Source organism: Rhinopithecus roxellana, chromosome 2, assembly GCF_007565055.1.
Source record: "Rhinopithecus roxellana isolate Shanxi Qingling chromosome 2, ASM756505v1, whole genome shotgun sequence".
NCBI lineage: Eukaryota > Metazoa > Chordata > Mammalia > Primates > Cercopithecidae > Rhinopithecus > Rhinopithecus roxellana.
The window spans coordinates 82503941-82527506 of NC_044550.1; the positions used below are offsets into that span (position 1 = coordinate 82503941).

General features: G+C 38.8%; 1 protein-coding gene across 1 annotated transcript in view; it reads left to right on the top strand.

The window, feature by feature from the left end:
- The first annotated feature begins 16485 nt into the window (after positions 1-16485).
- The window catches only part of C2H4orf51 (chromosome 2 C4orf51 homolog), a 41749-nt gene continuing 34668 nt past the window's right edge, over positions 16486-23566 (top strand). Inside the window, exon 1 of the mRNA XM_010361319.2 lies at positions 16486-16718. Coding sequence (XP_010359621.1) covers positions 16486-16718 — 233 coding nt within the window. The remainder of the gene's footprint in view (positions 16719-23566) is intronic.

A 23566-nucleotide genomic window follows, 5' to 3' on the forward strand; every position in this document is an offset into this window, starting at 1 on the left:
TAATAAGCCCAGAGCCTTCTCATAGGCCTACTCTCCAGGAGAAAAGACTGTCTGAGCTTTTTCCCAGCTGGGATGATGGCATTCCTTCCACTCCATTCCCAGCTGATGCTTTTTTCTAACCTAAAAGAGGGAGGGGAACATAGTCAACAGGAGTCAGGGCTTGGGGCAACTAGATTAAAAACTCGGTAGCCAGTGAATGGAGAAGACAGTGGGAATAGGGGAAATCTATACCACTGGAAAAACACTTGTGAAGTCACAGCCCAGAAGCACAAGACCAATTAAAAGACTGATATTTAATTTTAAGATTATAAGACCCTTAAACCTTGCCATCATACCATCAGGGCTTTAATATTGTAACAGTGGATTACAGTTGTAAGAGCTGCCAGACACAGACTCTCTCTGAGGAGGAGTACTTAGGGAAGCCTCAAGAGGAAAGACAAAAACAAGGACATGAGGAATTTGAAGGCTCTAGTACCTGCACCTATCGCAAATATTAAAAACAGCTCAACTCCTAGCCAGACTAATTGCATCCTCACACTAAAAGCCTGTTTATTTCAGTGTCTGTTACCCAATAACATGTATTCATTTCAATAAAGGAATTACAAGGTATGCCAAGAAGCAAGAAAAGACATAATATGAAGAGACAAAGCAATCATCAGAACAAGACTCAGATATGGCATAGATGTTGGAATTATCAAACAGGGAATTAAAAATAACTGATTAATATACTAAGAGATCTAATGGAAAAATAGACAACATACAACAACTGATAGGTAATGTAAACAGAGAGATGGAGACTTTATGAAGGAATCAAAAGGAAACACTAGGAATTTCTGAAACTAACAAAAATTTAAAAAGCCTTCAATGAGCTCCTCAGTAGACTCGACATGGCCAAGGAAAAAGATCAGTGAGCTTAAAATGAGCCATTAGAAATTCATAAACTTAAATGCAAGATAAAAAAGAATAAAAGCCTGGAACAGAATATTCAAGAACTGTTGGAAAATTCCCAAAGATACACAATTATGGAATACTAAAAGGAGAGAAAAGAAGAAATGTTTGAAGTAATGATGCCTGAAAACTATTCGAAATTAATGACAGACACTAAACCACAGATCCAGAAAACTCTGAACACTAAACAGGATAAATAAACAACAACAACAAACCCACACATAACCATATATTTGAACTGCAGAAAACCAGACAAAAAGAATGCAGGCCATTCTCACGTGAACCAGAAAGTCTCAGTCATGATACTTCTCTCTGTCTTGTCCCTGCACCATTCTAGATTTTAACTCTTTCATAATTGTTTTTTATATGGACTATCAAGGGCCTTTCTAGCTTAAATTTTATATCATTACCTTAGAGCTTTAGGTTCCAGTTTAGCACTTTACAGTTTATTGGTTCCAGATTTTGGATTCCTGACAGAAATCTTCTGGTGGCAACAGCGTCACTGAGGAATCTACGGGTAGGTTTCCCAGAATCAGTTGCTCACCTCAATCTGCATTTCAGGAGGTGGGATAATAAAGCATAAATATGGTTCCTGTTTATTCATGAAGAACCGTTTGGAAAGCACTTTTTCTTGGGGTCAGTGGGTAAAACAGGCCGTGATGTGTACTTCCACCACAGAATAATAGGTAGATCAGTGAATTCCAGAGGAGTGAACTAACTGATTTAAGCAGCCAGTATGACTTACAGTCAAACCTACCTCTCCTAGCTAGCGTTTACTCAGTGATCTCTCTGTGACATGGATTAGAAACAATTTGTTAAGAAAAATGTTTGGACTTTTTGTTTTTTGAGACAGGGTCTTGCTCTGTTGCACAGACTTGAAGCGCAATGGCACCATCACAGCTCATTGCAGCCTCAACCTCCTGGGCTCAAGCAATCCTCCCACCTCAACCTTCTGAGTAGCTGGGATTACAAGTGCATACCACCATGCCTGGCTAAATTTTTGTTTATTTTTAGTAGAGACAGGGTTTGGCCATGTTGGTCTTGATCTCCTGGACTCAAGTGATCCACCTGCCTTGGCCTCCCAAAGTCCTGGTATCACAGGCATGAGTCACCGTGCCTGGCCTTTTTTTTTTTTTTTTTTTTCCATTTGTGGAAAAAAGACACAACATAGCCAGGGTGCAGTGGCTCACACCTGTAATCTTGGCACTTTGGGAGGCAAAGGTGGGAGAATCACTTGAGGCCACAGTTCGAGACCAGCCTGGACAACATGGCAAGAGCCCATCTATACACAAGATAAAGTAAAAATTAGTCTGGATGTGGTGGCTCATGCCTGTAGTCCCAGCAACTTGGGAGGATGAAGTGGGGAGTATGGCTTGAGCCCAGGAGTTTGAGGCTGCAGTGAAATATGATCTCTGGACTACACTACAACCTGGACAACAAAGCAAGACTCTAGAAAACAAACACACAAACAATGTAACATTCATGCTTTCAATTTCCAAGTATACAAGAACATCAACCACATGCATATTGTGCAATAGATGCCCAGAACCACCCCCACCCTGCATGACTGAAATGCTATAGCCACTGAACAAACTTCCCACTGCTTTCTTCCCCCAGCCCTTGGCAACCACCATTCTATTTTCTATTTCTATGAGTTTGACTATTTTAACCACCTCATATAAGTGGAATCATGCAGTATTTGTCTTTTGTGACTGGCTTATTTCATTTAGAATAACATCCTCTAGGTTCATCCATGTTGTGACCTATGACAAGATTTCATTTTTTGAGGCTGAATAATATTTCATTGTTTGTCCATACCACATTTTCTTTATCCTTTTATCTGTCAATAAACAGGTTGCTTTCACCTCTTGACTGTCGTGAATGGTGCTACAAATGTGAATAATGCTGGGTGTGCAAATGCATCTTTGAAACCTTATCTTTGACTCTTTTGGATATATACCTAGAAGTGGAATTGCTGGATGTATTACTCTGTTCTCACGCTGCTATAAATAACTGCCCAAGACTGGCTAATTTATAAAGGAAAAAGGTTTAATTGACTCGCAGTCTCACATGGCTGGGGAGGCCTCAGGAAACTTACAATCGTGGCGGAAGGGAAACCAAACGCATCTCTCTTCACATGATGGCAGCAAGGAGAAGTGCCGGGCAAAGAAGGAAAAGCCCCTTATAAAACCATCAGATCTTGTGAGAACTCACTCACTATCACAAGAACAGCAGCATGAGGGTAACCACTTCCATGATTCAATTACCTCCTACGAGGACCCTTCCAGGACACATGGGGATTATGGGAACTACAATTCAAAATGAGATTTGAGAGGGGACATAGCCAAACCATATCACTGGATCAATATAGTAGTTCTATTTTTAATTTTTGAGGAACCTCCATACTGTTTTGCATAATGGCTGCATCATTTTACATTCCCAACAGTGTACCAGGATTCCAGTTTCCTCACATTCTCACCTACAGTTTCTGTAACTTTTTTTTTTTTTTTTTTTGAGACGGAGTTTCACTCTTGTTGCCCAGGCTGGAGTGCAATGGCACGATATCGGCTCACTGCAACCTCTGCCTCCCGGGTTCAAGCGATTCTCCTGCCTCGGCCTCCCAAGTAGCTGGGATTATAGGTGCCCACCACCATGCCTGGCTAATTTTGTATTTTTTGTAGAGACGGGGTTTCTCCATGTTGGTCAGACTGGTCTCGAACTCCTGACCTCAGGTGATCCGCCTGCCTCGGCTTCCCGAAGTGCTGGAATTACATGCATGAGCCACCACGCCTGGCCCACTTTCTGTAACTCTTACCATTACTTTCTGTTTTGGTAGTGGCTATCCTAAAGGGTGTGAGGTGATATCTCACTGATGGCTTTGACTTATATTTCCCTGATGATTAGTAATGTTGAGCATGTTTTTGTATGCTTAATGCCCATTTATATATCTTCTTTGGATAAATGTCTGTTTAAGTCCTTTGCTCATTTGTTAATCAAGTTATTGGTTTTTTGTTATAAAGTTGTAGAAGTTCTTTATATATTCTGAATATTAACCCCTTATCAGATATATGGTTTGCACATAGACCTTTAAGTTATTATTATTATTATTCCCGCTCTTCCCTTATAAAGTTATCAGTCTATTTAATTCTAGAAATGTCATTGTTTCCTAGAGATCTGCTACACGTACTACATCTTTATTCCACATCAAGAATCTGAGAAATCACATTACCTCTTTTGCAAAACCAGTGGTGTTACTGTTTCCAGAAACTTTCTTCCCACAAGCTCCAGTCACTTGGGGCTCTTAAAATAATAGAGGACACAAAAACCATTTTTCTCAATGGATCCCAGAACATTTTATTGCCTGTCATATATTATTGCTGTTGTTATGCCTTGATTGTGTCCCTCCTCCAAAAAAATATGTTGAATTCTAACCTCCAGTACCTCAGAGTATGATCTTATTTGGGAATAAGGTTGTTGCAGATGTAATTAGTTAAGATGCAGTGATGCTGGAGTAGGGTGGGCCTCTAATCCAGTAGGACTGGTGTCCTTGTAGGAAGGCAACATGTGGCAAAGAAACCCAGGGAAAATGTCATGTGATGATGAAGGCAGAGATTGGAGTGATGCAGCCGGCTGCCAGTCAAAGAACACCAAAGACTGCCAGCAAACACCAAAACTAGGAAGAGGCAAAGGAGGATTCCCCTATAGGTTTCAGAGGGAGCATGGCCTGGCCACCACCTTGCTTTCAGACTTTCAGCCTCCACAACTGAGAGATAATAAATTTCTGTTGTTTTACGCCATCTAGTTTGTGGTACTTTTTAATGGCAGCCTTTTTGCTTCTGTTTATATTCCACAATTTATACCGTATCTTGGCCTTAAGTTCAGTATTGGGCTTTGACTATTCCAAATACTTAAATAGACATTTTTCCAAAGAAGGTATACAAATGGCCAATAAGCATACAGAAAGATGCTCAACATTACTAATCATCAGAAAAATGTAAGTCAAAGCCACAGTGAGATATTGAGATGTCACCTCACACCCTTTGGGATAGCCATTACCAAAACAGAAAGTAATGGTAACAGTTACAGAAAGTGTTGGTAAGGATGTGAAGAAATCGGAACCCTGGGGAACTAATACAGCTGTCAAACTATCTGAGCCTGCCTCAGAGAGAGAAACCTCTACAAAGATTTTCTCCCTGCCAATCCCCACTGCCCAAATAAGAATATATTCTTTCACCTCCTGATTCTGCTTCCCTGAGCACCTTGGAAATCCATAAAATGAAAGGAACACATGAGATTCCCGGTGTTTCTCTTATCCGGGTACTTTGCTTCCTTTTATAGCCCATGATTTATACCACATCTTGGCCTTAAATTCAGTATTGGGCTTTGAATATTCCAAATACCTAAATCTTACAAGTCTGAGAGGTTGAGTTCCCTTATAAGAGGGACTCAGGAAATTTTAGAGACACTCTAAAAAAATTAGCGATGAGCAACAGAAAAGCCATTATGAAATGTTTGGCCACTCAAGCTATTCTGCCTCGAGGAGATAATGTCTGACACTCACCAGAGAGTGGGTAAAAGGCATAGTATATAAACTGTTCTGCTATTATAAAACTCATTTCAGTTCTATTCAACTTTTTATAATGTGCATTCACCTTCTCTAGCATCAAGCTCTATTACATGGCATTTACATTACAATTTAGCTCAAAATAATATCTTAATAATTTGCTCAAAAATTGTCTCAAAACAACAACAGATATTTCACTACACATAATTTACCTATTTTCCAATATCAAGAAAGTATACCCAGGGAAATTTGTATGCTGTTTATGCTGCCTTTTTACACAGTTTTCTGCTTAAATGGCTCTTGATTAGTGAATTAATCCTAAGCAGGGTGGCAGGAGGAAATGTCATTGGTATAGAGTATATTATTCAAATGTATTTGTAGAAAGTAGACCAGGCCGGGCGTGGTGGCTCACGCCTGTAATCTCAGCACTTTGAGAGGCTGAGGTGGGCAGATCACTGGAGGTCAGAAGTTCGAGACCAGACTGGCCAACGTGGTGAAACCCTGTCTCTACTAAAAATACAAAAATTAGCCGTGCGTGGTGGCAGGCATCTGTAATCCCAGCTACTCAGGAGGTTGAGGCAGGAGAGTTGCTTGAACCTGGGAGGCAGAGGTTGCAGTGAGTGGCGATCGTGTCACTGCACTCCGGCCTGAGCAACAGAGCGAGACTCCATATCAAAAAAAGAGAAAGTAGATCAGTATGGCAGGAAATAATAAATGATGCTGTTCAGTGGCCCAAGGCAGATGCACGATAAATATTTATTGAATGAATGGATGAATGAACAAATTCTGAGCAAAGTTAATATGTAGACACAGAGACAAAGAGACAAAGCCATAGATTAAACAGTCCCTTCAAAGAGTGACAAATCAAAGGGCAGTAATATATTGAATTAATACAGTTTTCAAAATACCCTAAAATGGCATTTGTCAGGATACCCACATTTTTGTAGAACAAAACATTGCATCTCTTAGCTCAAAGCATCTTTCAGTGTACCTCTGGAAATTCAGAAACAGGTATGTAAATACCAGTGCACATTATAAATCTGCCACCATGCAGACTAAATGTCCAAAGGATATTGGGTGAAGTATTAACCTTAGTCGTTCTAGGATCGTCTGTTCCCAGGTCTTGGTACATCCTTCTGTGCATCCTTAAACTTTTGGATCCCAAATCAGCACATAGTGAGAAAAGAGACAAGGAGAGTCAAACTTGGATATGTATTTGACTAAGCCACCAACATAGGCAAATAAGCTCCCCATGGTAAATAGGGAGGGAATGAAGGGTCTGTCTGTTAAACTTCAAGAAGATTTATCATCTGGTCTCTGTTCACCAACATTCATACATTACCTATTTTAGCAACTTTATTTCATGGCTTTCTCTACCCTCTAACATGAGGTTCTGGGGAGAATTCAACTTATTTAAAGCTATGAGGAGTTCATCTATCTATTATTTGTCTTCAAGCATTGAGAAACTGTAATTCACTAGGATTAATTCCTCTTTAACAGAGAACTTTTTTGGACTCCAGTTAGCAAATATGCCATGGGTGATAGCCTTCTAGAATATTTCCTCTGAGTTTGAATAATTTCTGGGGTTGTAGGGTTTTGCATGTTAATATTTAATTGATAATATTTGATGTATGGTTCTTAAACTTGGTTTCAGAATCTTCAAAGTATTTCAGTGATGCATGTAACAAGAGACTGTACACTTCTTTCCTGTAAACAAGTCTACAGACCTCAGCGTGGGAACACAAGGCAATTTGCATTAAAAATAAATAAAGAATGTCATTCTTTGGTCTTTCTCTGCAGGACTTATTTATTAGGTCACGATTAGGAGCTTCTTTGAATATGAAATCCAGTCACATATGGGTTGTCAGATGCTTTTGGACTGTTCTAAGAAAAAGGGGAAAAGTCAGCAAGTTGGGACCAGAGAAAGCCAGGGCAGAGAGAGGTGGAGGGTGACAGATAGATGGAGTATTCACTAGGCAAGAGTCCAGACTCCGCAGCCGTGTTGCCTGAGTTTCAACCCCAGTTCTACTGCTTCCTAGCAATGTGACTTTGGGTAAACTTTTTATGGATCAGTTTCTTCCTCTGCAAAATGAGGGCAATAATGGTGCCTTTCTCATAGCATTGCTGTGAGGATTAAATGAATGTTAAAGTCTAAGAAACTTGCCTGGGAAGTGTAAGTAATCTGCTTCTATATTTATCTATTATTATTATTATTATTATTATTATATACATGAGACTCAGGTTAAACAAGAATACTTTTAAATATATTTTAAGACATCCTTCTGAATGACTTTTGCTTTTCCCAATAATGTTTTGCATGTAACAGACTGAGATTGGTGTACAAGCAGAATTGTATAGGACTGGCTTACTTTTATACTACAGGAAAGATGGGCCAGCTCCACTTGTGAGTCAACTTTCCCCACTCCCTCCCTGGGTGACCTGACAAAATCAGCTATTACTACATGCTGTTTATCTCAGGGTTACCACTAGGAAATGCATGAAGCCTTGACCATTATTATGAATCTTTTTTTTTTTTTTTTTTTTAAGACAGGATCTCGCTCTGTCACCCAAGCTGGAGTGCAGTGGCCTGATCTCAGCTCTCTGCAGCCTCGAGCTCCCAGGTTCAGGTGATCCTCCCACCTCATTTCCCCGAGTAGCTGGGACTACAGGCATGCACCACCATGCCCCGCTAATTTTCGTGTTTTTTTGTAGAGAGGGGGCTTTGCCATGTTACCCAGGCTGGTCTTTAACTCCTGGGCTCATGCGATCCGCCCACCTTGGCCTCCCAAAGTGCTGAGATTACAGGCATAAGCCACTGTGTTCGGCTTTGATTATTTTTTAGCTTCAATTATTATGAGCCCTTTGGCTTATTTGCCTGAGAGTGTGTGGCACAGTTTGTGGACTATTTCATCGCAGGTGTTTATGAGTAGACAGGGTTTCCCTGAAAAAGAGCAACCATTCAAGTTTCCTCATATGTATACCTTGGTCTTTTCCTCCGTGGACTCATATTCTTTCCAGCCTATTTTCCTATTCTCTATTCCCCACCCATTTTTACACACACACACACACACACACACACACACACACAAGAACTGTATACCTTATTTTCTCCTTCCTCTGATTACTGGACCCAGAACTAAAAGGAAAGAAAGTTTAAGAAGTATCATATTGGATTGAATTGATTCCAATCTCTATGCCTTGGAGGATTTTTTCCCTCAAGGCCTAGACTCCAGAAGAAAGTGGAAAAGTAAATGCAAGCCCAAAAGATTTTTTGCAAGATTTGAGTGATTGATTATGATATGGCTTGGATATTTGTCCCCTCCAAATCTCAGGTTGAAATGTGATCCCCAAAGTTGGAGGTCAGGCATCCAGGGAGGTGTTTGGGTCATGGGAGCAGATCCCTCATGAATGGCTTAGAGTCTGCCCTGCCATAATCAGTTCACAAGGTATCTGGTTGTTGAAAATAGTCTGGGACCTACCCCCGCTTCTTTCTCTTGCTCCTTGTCTCATCATGTGATGTGCTTGCTCTCCCTTCCACTTCCACCATGAGTGAAGCTTCCTGAAGCCTCACCAGAAGGAGATGCCAGCACTATGCTTCTTGTACAGTCTGCAGAACCACGAGCCAATTAAGTCTCTTTTCTTTATAAATTACTCAGCCTCAGGTATTCCTTTATATAAAGGCTATAAAATAGCCTCATACAGATTATATGTTGATACATTCAATTTACTTTAATTTTTGTAAATAACATTTTGACTCTGATTTTAAGCACCTATATTCATTGTAAAAATTTTTTAAAAATAAAAGAATATAGGATGTAAAAATCATGTGTATTTTTCCATTCAGCTAAAATAAGTATTAACATTTATATATAACCTTCTAGGCCTTTTCTTCTAAAATACACACACACACACACACACACACACACACTTTTTATTAAGTGAAATTGGGTTCACAACATATACACTGTTGATCACCAGTTTCAGTTTTCAAACAGTAAACAGAACCAAAAATAAATTTCAGGAAAGCAATGAAAAAAGATCCTTCCTTTTGGTCTTTTCCTCACTAATTTTATCAATTTCCTTTTCCTGTTCCTTGCAGTTTCCCCTTCTTTTATTTCCATCAAGTCTTATTGCAACTGGTTCCTTGTATCCCGTGTCTTTTAAGCCATCTACTACTCAGTTTTTGATAAGTTCCTAAAAATTTCCAAATCACACAGTTCGTCGGCAAGTATGAAGAAATTATCCAAGATCAAGGACTAAGAATGAATACTATTATAATTGACAGACTCAAACAGTTATTCACTGTTAACTCCTTCTGTGTACTCATTAAGGTGCGTAGCCACACTCATCCAAATATCAGAACTTAGCACCTTGTGGGGAGGAGATGGATTCAGTCTGAGATGGAAATTTCAGCTTCCTTGGGGTTTTCTCCTCAAGGGAATTCTGCTTTCTCTGGTCTTTATCTGGTATCTTCCTAGGTTTTGTCTTGTGATGGTATCAATAAGCTTCTGCCTTCACAGGATATAGCCTGACGTATCTAGTCCGTGGTGATAGAAATTGAAATAGTGGTTACCAGATGTGTTTTGTGCATGTGTATGTGTGTGTACATGTGTGTGTGTGCATGTTTGTGTGCGTGCACGTGCACACGTGTGCATGTGTGTGTGTGTGCTGTTTTAACTGGAAAGGGACACAGAGCAACATTTTAACATGCTGAATATGGGTCATAGTTACACGGGTAAGGACATATGTAAAATATATGTGTGTACTTTGCTGTTTGATGTTATCTCTAAATTTTATTTAACAAAATATGGCTTGACCCACCCTTTTAGCAGGCTGTCAGTACTTTAAGCTAGTGATCTAGTCAAGATCTAGCAACTTTCAGAAACTGCAGACCAGCCATTGTGTCAGCTATAGAGACTTCTGGCCTTTCCTGTTACTGGGTTCTTCTATAGAATAGAAATCCTCAGAGATGCTTCTGACAAAAGGAGTTTTGTGGTCAAATAAGTTTAAGAAATGCTGCATAATCTAGGCCACTTTGCAAGATGCACAATGCAAACAGACCTTAAAGGCTCTGAGAAGTCTTACAACAAAAAACATGTTTATCCCAAATTGTTCTAAACTTACTTACCATGAAACCCTTTTCATTAATACCTATTGATATCTCATTAGAATAATCAGCTGATGTTCAGAGAGAAGCCTAGTCAGTGCCAGGTCACCAAAGGCTCCCATGCACCAGGTGAAATGAACACCCCCTGCTAGTTTTATTTGGTATGAGGTCACTCAGTAAGCTTCTATTTTCACGAAATCATGCTCACAACCCAGAGTCTGTTGTCACAGTGCTCTTGATTTTTTTATCATACTTAACACACTGATGAATAAACAATACAGCTTGCCATAAATAAGTTACAAAAGGGAAGATTTTAGTGCAGATTTTCCAACCTGGAAGTCAGACCATACAAGTCAGTGTCCGTGAGAAGGAAAGTATCTGATAAAACGTCAGAACAAAGAATGATCATGAGGTCCTCTAGAATTATTATAGATTAAACACTTATGATAATAAATTCAATTAGTCTGTTCACTTATTCTCTCATTTGAAGTACAATTTATTATTTTATTTTGTTTTTATTTTATTTTTTGAGACAGTCTCACTCTGTCACACAGGCTGGAGTGCAGTGGTATGATCTCGGCTCACTGCAACCTCCACCTCCCGGGTTCAAGCGATTCTCCTGCCTCAGCCTCCTGAGTAGCTGGGATTACAGGTGCACACCACCACGCCCAGCTAATTTTTTGTATTTTAATAGAGACATGGTTTCACCATGTTGCCCAGGCTGGTCACAAACTCCTGAGCTCAGGCAATCCGCCCGCCTCGGCCTCCCAAAGTGCTAGGATTACAGGTGTGAGCCACCGTGACCAGCCAGTACAATTTATTTTTAACAGATTTGTTCAACATCTAGTGGACTGCTGAACTAAGTCATAATTCCATCTAAACCCAAGAGTAGACATTTTCCTTAAGTTTGGCTACTTTTGGTTTTTGAGATTATAATTGTTAAAATGATATCATAACTGATTATGGGAAAAATAAAATATTATAGAGGCAGGAAAGTGATAACCAAGCACACTGATACTATAATGCATTTTCAAAAGACCTTATTTTATTCCATATTCATTTATAGATTAACACACACTTTGAGAAGAAAATTTTTAAATTTTTTTACAAATAATCTTCACAATTTTGTCTATTTATTTTCCTGTCTTAAAACAATACATGCTGCTGGCAGAGTTTTCCTCAAGCAGCCACTACCTGATAATGAATGGGTTAGAAAGACCTGGACAGCCCAGTGTTCCTTTCTCTCCTTCACTCTTTATCTTCATGGTCTTTTTTTAAAAAATAGAGGTAGGGTTTTACTCTGTTGGCCAGGCTGGACTCAAACTCTTAGGCTCAAGTGCTCCTCCCATCTCAGCCTCCTAAGTAACTGGGACTACAGGTGTGTGCCACCACCCCTGGCTTCTGTCATCTTTTTATCTAATCTGGATTTCTCCAAAAAGTCTTCATCTCCATGATAAAAAGCAGCTAAGCCTGCCAACATCTGCCTAATTCTTTTTCTAGGGCAAATGTGCTTATGTTCCAAATTTCAACATTTTAAGGAAGAAACCATAAGGAAACATACTAACAAGTATTTGCAAATAATCTCATACTCAGAGAAACATACCGTATAGTGTGTCAGCCTGACTTTAAAAGACTTTAAATTCAATCCCTGGAGCAGGGTCTGTCACCTGCATTCAAAGACCAATTGTAGCAGAATCATGTAACAATATAAAAATGCAGATCCCTGGGCTTTACCTCAGACCTACAGTCTCTGAAGATAGAGCTGAGAGTTCTGCCGGTTTAATGGGCCCTATTCGTGCTGATTAAATCATCTATCGAAATTCTTTTTTTCAGCACTTAATGATAGCTCCACTTGCAGAGTTGCTAATTGGCACTTCTGATTGGGGTGAAGCGGGGAATGTACATGGCATCTGTGTTTATAAAGAATACCGAGCGTTACTTGAATGAGCACTGGGGGTTGAGAACTACTGCACCAACAGTTAATTTAAAAAAAGAACAAACAACCGTGCGCAGTGGCTCACACCTGTAATCCCAGCACTTTGGGAGGCTAAGGCAGGTGGATCACAAGGTCAAGAGATCGAGACCATCCTGGCTAACACGGTGAAACCCCATCTCTACTAAAAATACAACAAATTAGCCCGGCGCAGTGGCGGGTGCCTGTAGTCCCAGCTACTCGGGAGGCTGAGGCAGGTGAGTGGTGTGAACCCGGGAGGTGGAGCTTACAGTGAGCCAAGATTGTGCCACTGCACTCCAGCCTAGGCAACAGAGCGAAACTCTGGCTCAAAAAAAAAAAAAAAAAAAAAAAAAAAAAAAAAAAAAAATGAACAAACGTTGAGAAAGTAATTTCATTTTGATTTGCCAATGAATTGCTTTTTAATCTGGAGAAGTGAAGATGGGCAAACATAATAATCAGATTTACAGTAATTATTAGTGAAGGATGGAGGGATTCAAGTGAATAGAAGATCAAATGCTATGACTTCTCAATGTAAAAAAGTTCATAGTGGCATTTCTATGACTTTAATACCTTAATTCTCTCTCTCTCTCTCTCTCTATCTCTCTGTCTCTCTCTCTCTCCCTTTTTAAAGAGAAAATGTGCTTTTTAAGCATTTCAATAGTTTTTGGGGAACAGGTGGTTTTTGGTTACGTGGATAAGTTCTTTAGCGGTGATTTCCGAGATTTTGGTGCACTCATCACCTGAGCAGTATACACTGTGCCCAATGTATCATCTTTTATCCCTCACCTGGCTCCCACCATTGCCCCAGAGTCCCCAAAGTCCATTATATAATTCTTATGTTTTTGCGTCCTCATAGGTTAGTTCCCACTTATGAGTGAGAACATACGACGTTTGGTTTTCCATTCCTTAGTTACTTCACTTAGAATAATGGCCTCCAACTCCATCCAGGTTGCAGTAAATGTCATTACTTCGTTCTTTTTTATGGTTGGGTAGTATTCCCTGGTATCTATATATACCACATTTTCTTTATCTACTGTTTGGTTAATGGGCGTGTACTGGTTCCATATTTTTGCAATTGCAAATTGTGCTGCTATAAACATGCGTGTGCACGTGTCATTTTCATATAATGACTTCTTTTCCTCTGGGTAGATATCCAATACTGGGATTTCTGGATCAAATGGTAGTTCTACTTTTAGTTAAGGAATCTCCATACTGTTTTCCATAGTGGTTGAACTAGTTTACATTCCTACTAGCAGTATAAAAGTGTTCCTTTTTCACCACATCCATGCCAACATCTATTATTTTTTTGTTTTTAAGTTATGGCCATTCTTGCAGGAGTAAGGTGATACCTTATTTTGATTTGCATTTCTCTGATAATTAGTGATGTTGAGCATTTTTTCATATGTTTGTTGACCATTTGTATATCTCCTTTTGAGAATTGCTTATTCATATGCTCAGTCTACTTTTTGCTGGGATTATTTGTTTTTTTCTTGCTGATTTGTTTGAGTTCCTTGTCGATTCTGGATAGTCCTTTGTCTAGAACAAAGGACTTTGTTGCAAACTTTGCATGGTTTGCAAATATTTTCTCCCACTCTGTGGGTTGTCTATTTACTCTGCTGATTATATCTTTTGCTGTGCAGAAGCTTTTTAGTTTCATTAGGTCCCATCTGCTTAACTTTGTTTCTGTTGCATTTGCTTTTGAGTTCTTGGTCATGAAGTCTATGCCTAAGCCAATGTCTAGAAGAGTTTTTCCTGTGTTATCTTCTAGAATTGTTATGGTTTCAGGTCTTAGATTTAAGTCTTTGATCCATCTTGAGTTGATTTTTTTATAAGGTGAGAGACGAAGATCTAGTTTCGTTCTTCTACACGCGACTTGCCAATTATCCCAGTACCATTTGTTGAATAGGGTGTCCTTTCCCCACTTTATGTTTTTGTTTGCTTTGTTGAAGATCAGTTGGCTATAAGTGTTTGGCTTTATTTCTGGGTTCTCTATTCTGTTCCATTGGTCTATGTGGCTATTTTTATACCAGTACCATGCTGTTTTAGTAAGTATAGCCTTGTAGTATACTTTTAAGATGGGTAATGTGATGCTTCCAGATTTGTTCATTTTGCTTAGCCTTGCTTGGTTACACAGACTTTTTTTTATTCCATGTGAATTTTAGAATTGTTTTTCTACTTCTGTGAAGAATGATGATGGCATTTTGATGGAAATTGCATTGAATTTATAGATTGCTTTTGTCAATATGGTCATTTTCACAATATTAATTCCACCCATCCATGAGCAAGGGATGTTTTTCCATTTGTTTGTGTTATATATGACTTCTTTCAACAGTGTTTTGTAGTTTTCTTTGTAGAGATTTTTTTTTTTCTTTTTTTGAGGTGGAGTCTCACTCTGTCACCCAGGCTGGAGTGCAGTGGCACGATTTCGGCTAACTGCAAGCTCCGCCTCCCAGGTTCACACCATTCTCCTGCCTCAGTCTCCTGAGTAGCTGGGACTACAGGTGCCCGCCACCACGCCCAGCTAATTTTTTGTATTTTTTAGTAGAGATGGGGTTTCACCATGTTAGTCAGGATGGTCTCAATCTCCTGACCTTGTGATCTGCCTACCTTGACCCCCCAAAGTGCTGAGTTACAGGCGTGAGCCACCGTGCCCATCCTCCTTGTAGAGATCTTCCGTCTCCTTTGTTAGGTGTATTCCTAAGTATTTTATTTATTTATTTCTTTTTGCAACTGTTATAAAAAGGGTTGAGTTCTTGATTTGATTCTCAGCTTGGTTGTTGTTGGTGTGTGACAGTGCTACTGATTTGCGTACATTGATTTTGTATCCTGAAACTTTACTGAATTCATTTATTAGATCTAGAAGCTTTTTGGATAAGTCTTTAGGATTTTCTAGGTATATGATCATGTCATCAGTGAACAGCAACTGTTTGACTTCCTCTTTACTGATCTGGATGTCCTTTATTTCTTTCTCTTGTCTGATTGCTCTGGCTAGGCCTTCCAGTACTATGTTGAATAGAAGTAGTGAAAGTAGGCATCCTTTTCTTTTTCCAGTTCTCAGGAGGAATGCTTTCAACTTTTCCCCATTCAGTATAATGTTGGCTGTGGGTTTTTCATAGATGGCTTTTAATATTTTGAGGTTTGTCCCTTCTTGCCAATTCTGCCTCAAGTTTTAATCCTAAAGGGATGCTGGATTTTGTCAAAAGTTTTTTCTGCATCCATGACCTTAATTCTTAACCCTGGCTGCTCTTTAGAATCCTCCAGGATTAAGCTTTAAACAAATAGTGATGCCTGGGCCCTACTCCACAACAACTAAATCAGAATCTCTGTGGTGGGGGCCTGGAGTCCTGCTTATTTTAACAGCTTCCAGGGTGACTCTAGTGTGCAGCCAGCCAGAGCACCACTACTCTGTGACATATGAGAAGCTGTTGAGTCACCTGCTATTGTTGACATTACAGGCAGTTCATGTTCTCTTCCAGACACTTGGAGGTCTTTAGGATAAGTGAATGCTTGGCACTGTTTTTTCCTCTCATTTCCACTTCTTGAACCACCATCATTAGGAATTACTGCTTTATTTGTGATAGCAGTAAAATACAAATAATTTTGCCACCTGCTTTCTTGCCAGAATTATGAAGCAGCATATTTCTTAGCGCAAAATCCAGAAAGTTATATAACTTACAAATTTATTAGTTAAAATTTACCTCCCTTGGGAGGCAAGTGGGTAGCATTTGTGGAATTTTGTGATCTGTTGCTTGGCAACTATATCTAAGACAGTTAAGCTTCTGCACTCTGTGAACTGTTGAGTCACAAAGTTTGGTGAGCCCAGTCAATTGCTTCCTGCTACTAGAAGGAAATTAATTCTTCATTATGCAGAGGACTTGACAAGTTTTCATCTAGGGCAGGCCATTCGTAGTTATGTCACACTTCTTCTACTTGACTCCACAAATTCTTCTGCCCTTTAGCCCTCTTACTTCTCAAGAGTTTGATCTGATCAGACGCAAGGCTGGAGCATCTTGGCAGGATGAAACACGATGGTCAGATTCTTCCATGACAACATACATAGGCAGTTACCGGAAAAAACAACTGGACAAGTCCACATGCAGCCAATTTTCTTTTAGGGCAGGACAGCATCAGCCTGAGTGTAAACAGTAAGATTTATTTGTAATTTGCACCTGGATATATCATTATAAATAGACAAGAGTGCTCTCAGAAGAAAGATGTATTGTAGACCCTGAGAGACTTCATAGACTTTAACCCTCTATATTTTCTTTTGTAAATGTCAGCAGGAAGAAGAGCTAAATGTCAGTGACCAGCTGAAATTATGATCCTATTCTCTATTTAGTATTCCTAAAATTATATATAACTGCCTACTCCTGAAAGGATATGGATATGAATATTTGATTAAATTTTGGGTATTTGGGGTTCTCTTTTCAGCAAAAAGGTGCTCCTGAGAATTTTGCTTTGTTTCTTGTTTGGTTTCTGGCTTTCAGGAGCTTAGAAGTTCCTTCAGAGCAGGAAGAAATTGATGAAATCCTTCCCTATTCCCTACCTGTGGTTATTGCATTTTCTGAGTGTTTACTGCAAGCCAGGCCCTATGATAAGCCCAAAATCAAAAAAATTAATTTCAGTTTATAAAGTGACTGGAACTATAGAAATAAGTAATCAGCACAAAGAAAGGAGATTTTGTGGGTGTCTGGTGAGGGAGGGAGTGTTGTATGTCTGAAGAGAGCTCAGTAAAACAAGTTTCCTCCAAGCTGGTTTGACAGGCAGGCGAGATGGGGAATGGAAAAGCACACTGCATGGAGAAAGAACCATTTAGCCCCAAACACCATCAAGGAGCTGCCAGGAGCTAAGTACATTTGAGAAAGTATAAGTGGGGATGTGGAAAAATATCAGGACTTGTTATTAAATCTATCCATCTGTATATATTAATTGGTAAATATTTTATCCAAATTCTTGGAACCTATTTGATAAGCAGTTGAATTATTAACCTCAACTTCAGATGTGAGCAATAACCCACATAATACCCTGATAAATATTAGTTATATTTCCATCCAGGCCTTTTCAAATCATCAAAACAAGTGCTTAAAGCTAAAATGTCTCAGAAAGACTTCCCAATTGGGTGTCTTGCCTGGTTTAGTGCAACAAACTATAATTTCTGCATTTTAAAAATATCTCTCAAGTGTATTGACACTTAATTAGCTTTGGACATCCCTTTGCTAATTTTGTGATACTTGAGGTTCCTCTTGGCCAGGTAGTGGAGTTGTCTTAGTCCATTTTCTGCTTCTACAACACAATATCACAGACTGGGTAAACTATAAATGACAGAAGTTTATTTAGCCCATGGTTATTGGAGGATGAGAAGTCCAAGAACACGGTACCAGCATCTGGTGAGGATGCAATAAGATGATCATCTTATCGCAGAGGATGAAATGTGGAAGAGAGCACTTGCAACAGAGAGAGATACCGAAACTGAACTTACTTTGTAACAGCCTCCTCTTGAGATAACTAACCTGCTCATATTATTAATCTATTTGTGAAGCTTCCACACTTATGACCCAATCACCTCTTATTAGGCCCTACCTCCCAAAACTATTGCATTGGGGATTAAATTTCTAACACATGAACTTTTGAGTGACACACTCAAACCATAACAGGAGTCTTTAAGCACTGCTGAGGTCCTTTTTGAAAATGGTGTTTGAAAGAAAGGTGGTATCCAAACAGATCCATTTACCAGAGTAGGAAAAAAGGTACTATACTTAATAACTAAAAAAAATGCAGGACTAGGACATCTGTTGAAAATGTATAGAACATCTGTTGAAAATGTACAGAACTTTGAATTTTTTCCTATTCAGAGAGTGATCATTATGTGAATCATTCCAACCAAGGCGGCCTGTGACATTGCAAAACACAAAAGAGCATGGGCTTGTGAGGTTCATCTGTTTTTGGAACCTCAGAAATGTAAATACATTCTTTGCACAACTATTGCTTATTCTATTAGACGCTAAGAAGAAGCAAGTGTTATAAATGAAGATGAAGTACAGATTGAGCTCATTTTGAAAGTACTGATTATATTCTAAATTTGCTTTGTTTTTAATCTTTTTCATGGCTAATTTTAGCCCCAAGGACAAATGTCTTTTTAAGTTCTGAGCAAAAGCTATTTGATTAAAATTCCATAAGGCTATAGAGGGACATTCTACATCACTGTAAAATCAGAATGGTCCAAGGAGAATTATTGGGACAAAACATAAAATGACTGATCATATAAAGTGGGTTAAGTCAGGAAAGTATTAAAATATACAAAACATTATACATTATACTTTTTACTCATCATATTTATTTACCACATACATTGAATATTCATATTGTGTGAGATAGAAAAAATTTGGTAAAAGTCTTGATCATTTGGTTCTGAACCAGTTTTAACTGCAGATATGTAAATTTATAAATGTAGTCCAAAGGATTCTGAATTTGGAGAATGGAGATTAGTGTGATACAGACCTTAAGTTATTATGAAATGTTGTCATCAATCCCAGTTGTCTGCCAAGGTTAAAATAAGGGAAGGGTCACATTTTGGAATTCCTAAGACAGGAATGTGGCTCAAGTATAAATTATTAAGTCTTGATTCTTTCTATATTCAAGACAAGGAATGAAATGGCATACAAATTGGGAAGTAAGAATTAAAACTGTCTTTGTTTGCAGATGACACTATCATCTACATAGAAAATCTGAAAAAATCAGCAAAAAAAAAAAAAAAAAAAAAAAATCCTGGAACTAATAAGCTATTACAGCAAGATTGCAGAATACAATGTTAATATATAAAAAATCAATTATTTTCCTATGTATGAGCAATAAACAAGTGGAATTTTAAATAAAAAACATAATACCATATATATTAGCATCTCCCAAAGTTAAACACTTAGATATAAATCTAACAGAATATGTACAAGATCTATATAAGGAAAACTAAAAAATTCCAATGAAAGAAATCTAAAAAGAACTAAATAAATGTAGAGATTTTTCCATGTCCATGGATAGGAAGACAGTATTATCAAGATGTCACCTCTTCCCAAATTGGTCTAAAGATTAAATGCAATTCTAAGAAAAATCCTAGCCTGTTAGTTTCTGAATATCAACAAACTAATTCTAAAGTTTATATGGACAGGCAAAAGACCAAGAATAACCAACACGATATTGAAGAAGAACATAGAGTTGGAGGACTGACACTACCTAACTTTAATGGTCACTATAAAGCCAAAGTAATCAGGATAGTGTAGTATCGGTGAGAGAATAGATCAATAAAGCAGAATAAAGAACCTAGAAATAGGCCCACACAAATATGGTCAACTGATCTTTGACAAAGAAGCAAAGGCAATACAATGGAGCAAATATTGTTCTTTTCAAAATAGTTCTTTTCAAATAGTGTTGGAACAACTAGACATCCACATGCTGGAAAATTAACTGAGACACAGACCTTATACCATTCACAAAAATTAATTCAAAATGGATCACAAACCTAAATGTAAAATGCAAAACTGTAAAACTCCTAGAAGATAACAGGAGAAACCTTAAATAACTTTGGGTATGGCAATGGCAATGATATTTTAGATACAACACCAAAGATATGATCCATCAGAGAAATAATTGATAAGCTGAATTTCATTAAAATTAAAATATCTGTTCTGAGTAAGACAATATCAAGAGAATGAGAAGACAAACCACAGAGTGGAGGGAAATATTTGCAAAGGACACGTTTGAAATTTTTGTATTTGTAGTAGAGACGGGGTTTCACTATGTTGTCCAGGCTGGTCTCGAACTCCCAACCTCAGGTGATCCGTCTGCCTCGACCTCCCAAAATGCTGGGATTACAGCCATGAGCCACCGCGCCTGGCCATGCATGATACAAACTTTTAATATTTAAATTAAAAGAGGAAATTAAAAAGTTAGTGCTTACCAGTAACAGTTAAAAATGATGTAAAAAATGCCACATACCAGCCTGGGCAGCATAGTGAGACCTCATCTCTACAAAAATAAAAAAAATAGCCAGGTGGTGGTGACACATGCCTGTGGTTCCAGTTACACAGGAGGCTGAGGTGGGAAGATTACTTAAGCCTGGGAGGTGGAGGCTGAAGTAAGTCATGATTGTGCCACTGCACTCCAGTCTGGGTAACAGAGTTAGACCCTGCCTCAAAAAAAAAAAAAAAAAAAAAAAAAATTGGCACCTGCAACATGGCTAAAATAGGTCACATCTCTAAGAAGAAATGTAATCAAAGATGTGCAAGATCTCCACTCAGAAAACTAGAAGACATTCGAGAAAATAGAGGCAATCTAATAGGAGATACAAACCATGTTCATTAATTGAAAGATGATTGATGTGGTTTGGCTCTGTGTCCCACCCAAATCTCATATCCAATTATAATTCCCACTGTTGAGGGAAGGTCTTGGTGGGAGGTAATTGGATTATGTGAGCAGTTTCCCCCATGCTGCTTTTGTGATAGTGAAAGAGTTCTCATGATATCTGATAGTTTAAAAGTGGCAGTTTCCCCTGCATGCTCTCTCTCTCCTGCCACCATGTAAGATGTGCCTTGCTTCGCCTTCGTCTTCTGCCATGATTGTAAGTTTTCTGAGGAGTCTCCAGCCATGTGGAACTGTGAGTCAATTAAACCTCTTTTGTTCATAAATTACCCAGTCTCAGGTAGTATCTTTATAGCAGTGTGAAAATGGACTAATACAAGGATATTGTAAAAATGTCAGTTCTTTCCAAATTGATTTATAGATTTTATACAGTTCCAGTAGGTGTTTTTGTAGAACTTGACACAATGATTCTAAAATTCATGTGGAACTACAAAGAGCCAGGAAATAACTGAGATACTCTCAAAACAAACAAACAAAACAAACAACAACAACAAAAAGGTGAGGGTCTTGTTCTATCAACAACAAACTTACTATAAAGCTTTAGTAGTTGAGGCAGGATGCTTTCATGAAACAAGAATAAACAAAGACCAGTGGAGCAGAATAAAGAGCCAGAAACAGACCCATGCATATACAAATACTTGATTCACAAAAAAACAAAAAACAAACAAACAAACAAAAAAACAGCAGAGCAGCAGAGAAAGGCAATGTTTTCAATTCCAAATAAATTAATTCAGATGAGTTAAATACCAAAGTGTAAAAGGCAAATCAATGAAACCATTAGATGACAATATGGAGAATATCTTGACTATTTCAAGGTTGGCAAAGATTTCTTAAACAAAACACAAAAGCACTAACCGTAAGGAAAAAGTTAGATAAATTTTGAATTACCTTAAAATTAAGTGGTTCTATTCAACAAAATACAATATTAAGGGTGTATAAGGCCGGGCGCGGTGGCTCAAGCCTGTAATCCCAGCACTTTGGGAGGCCGAGACGGGCGGATCATGAGGTCAGGAGATCGAGACCATCCTGGCTAATACGGTGAAACCCCGTCTCTACTAAAAAATACAAAAAACTAGCCGGGCGACGAGGCGGGCGCCTGTAGTCCCAGCTACTCGGGAGGCTGAGACAGGAGAATGGCGTGAACCCGGGAGGCGGAGCTTGCAGTGAGCTGAGATCCGGCCACTGCACTCCAGCCTGGGTGGCAGAGCAAGACTCCGTCTCAAAAAAAAAAAAAAAAAAAAAGGGTGTATAAAAAGGCAAGCCACAGAGAAGAATATATTTTCAACTTAGTGACTGACAAAAGGCATCTATGAGAGATATATGTACTTATATACATATACGTGTATGTATATGAATTTGTAAGAACTCTTACAAATTAATACCAAAAAAACACAACCCACTAGAAAAATAGGAAAGAGACTTCAAAATTAAATCAATAAACTAAGATATCCAAATAACCAATAAACATACCAAAGGTGCTCAACTGCATTAGCAATCATAAAACGCAAATTAAAACTACAAAGAGCTTATGCTAATCACCTTCCAGAAAAGTTAAAATTTAAAAGACCATTAATATTAAGTGTCAACATAGACCAATGGCACAGAATAAAGAACCCAGAAATTAAGCCACACACCTACAGTCAACTGATCTTTGAAAAAGTCAACAAAAATAAAAAAGGGGAAAGGACACACTATTCAATAAGTGGTGCTGGGAAAACTGGCTAACCATATGCAGAAGAAAACTGGACCCTACCTTTCACCATATAAAAAAATTAACTCAAGATGGATTAAAGACTTAAATATAAGACTTCAAACTATAAAATCCTAGAAGAGGCTGGACGCGGTGGCTCAGGCCTGTTATCCCAACACTTTGGGAGGCCTAGGCAGGCGGATCACCTGAGGTCAGGAGTTGAAGACCAGCCTAGCTAACATGGTGAAACCCCATTTCTACTAAAAATACAAAAAAATTAGCTGGACATGGTGGCAGGCACCTGTAATCCCAGCTACTCGGGAGGCTGAGGCAGGAGAATCACTTGAACCCGGGAGGCAGAGGTTGCAGTGAGCTGAGATCGCACCATTGCACTCCAGCTTGGGCAACAAGAGTGAAACTCCATAAAAATAAATAAATAAATAAATAAATAAATAAACAAACAAACAAATAAGCCAGGCGTGGTGGCTCACGCCTGTAATCCCAGCACTTTGTGAGGCCGAGGAGGGCAGATCACGAGGTCAGGAGATTGAGACCATCCTACCTAACATGATGAAAACCCGTATCTACTAAAATACAAAAAATTATCCAGGCATGGTGGCGGGCGCCTGTAGTCCCAGCTACTTGGGAGGCTGAGGCGGGTGAATGGCGTGAACCCGGGAGGCGGAGTTTGCAGAGAGCCAAGATCGAGCCACTGCACTCCAACCCGAGCAACAGAGCTCCGTCTCAAAAAATAAATAAATAAATAAATAAATAAATAAATAATTGTAATAATAATAATAATAATCCTAGAAGAAAACACCTAGGTAACACTCTTCTGGACATTGCCATAGGCAAAGAATTCATGACTAAGTCCTCAAAAGCAAACACAAC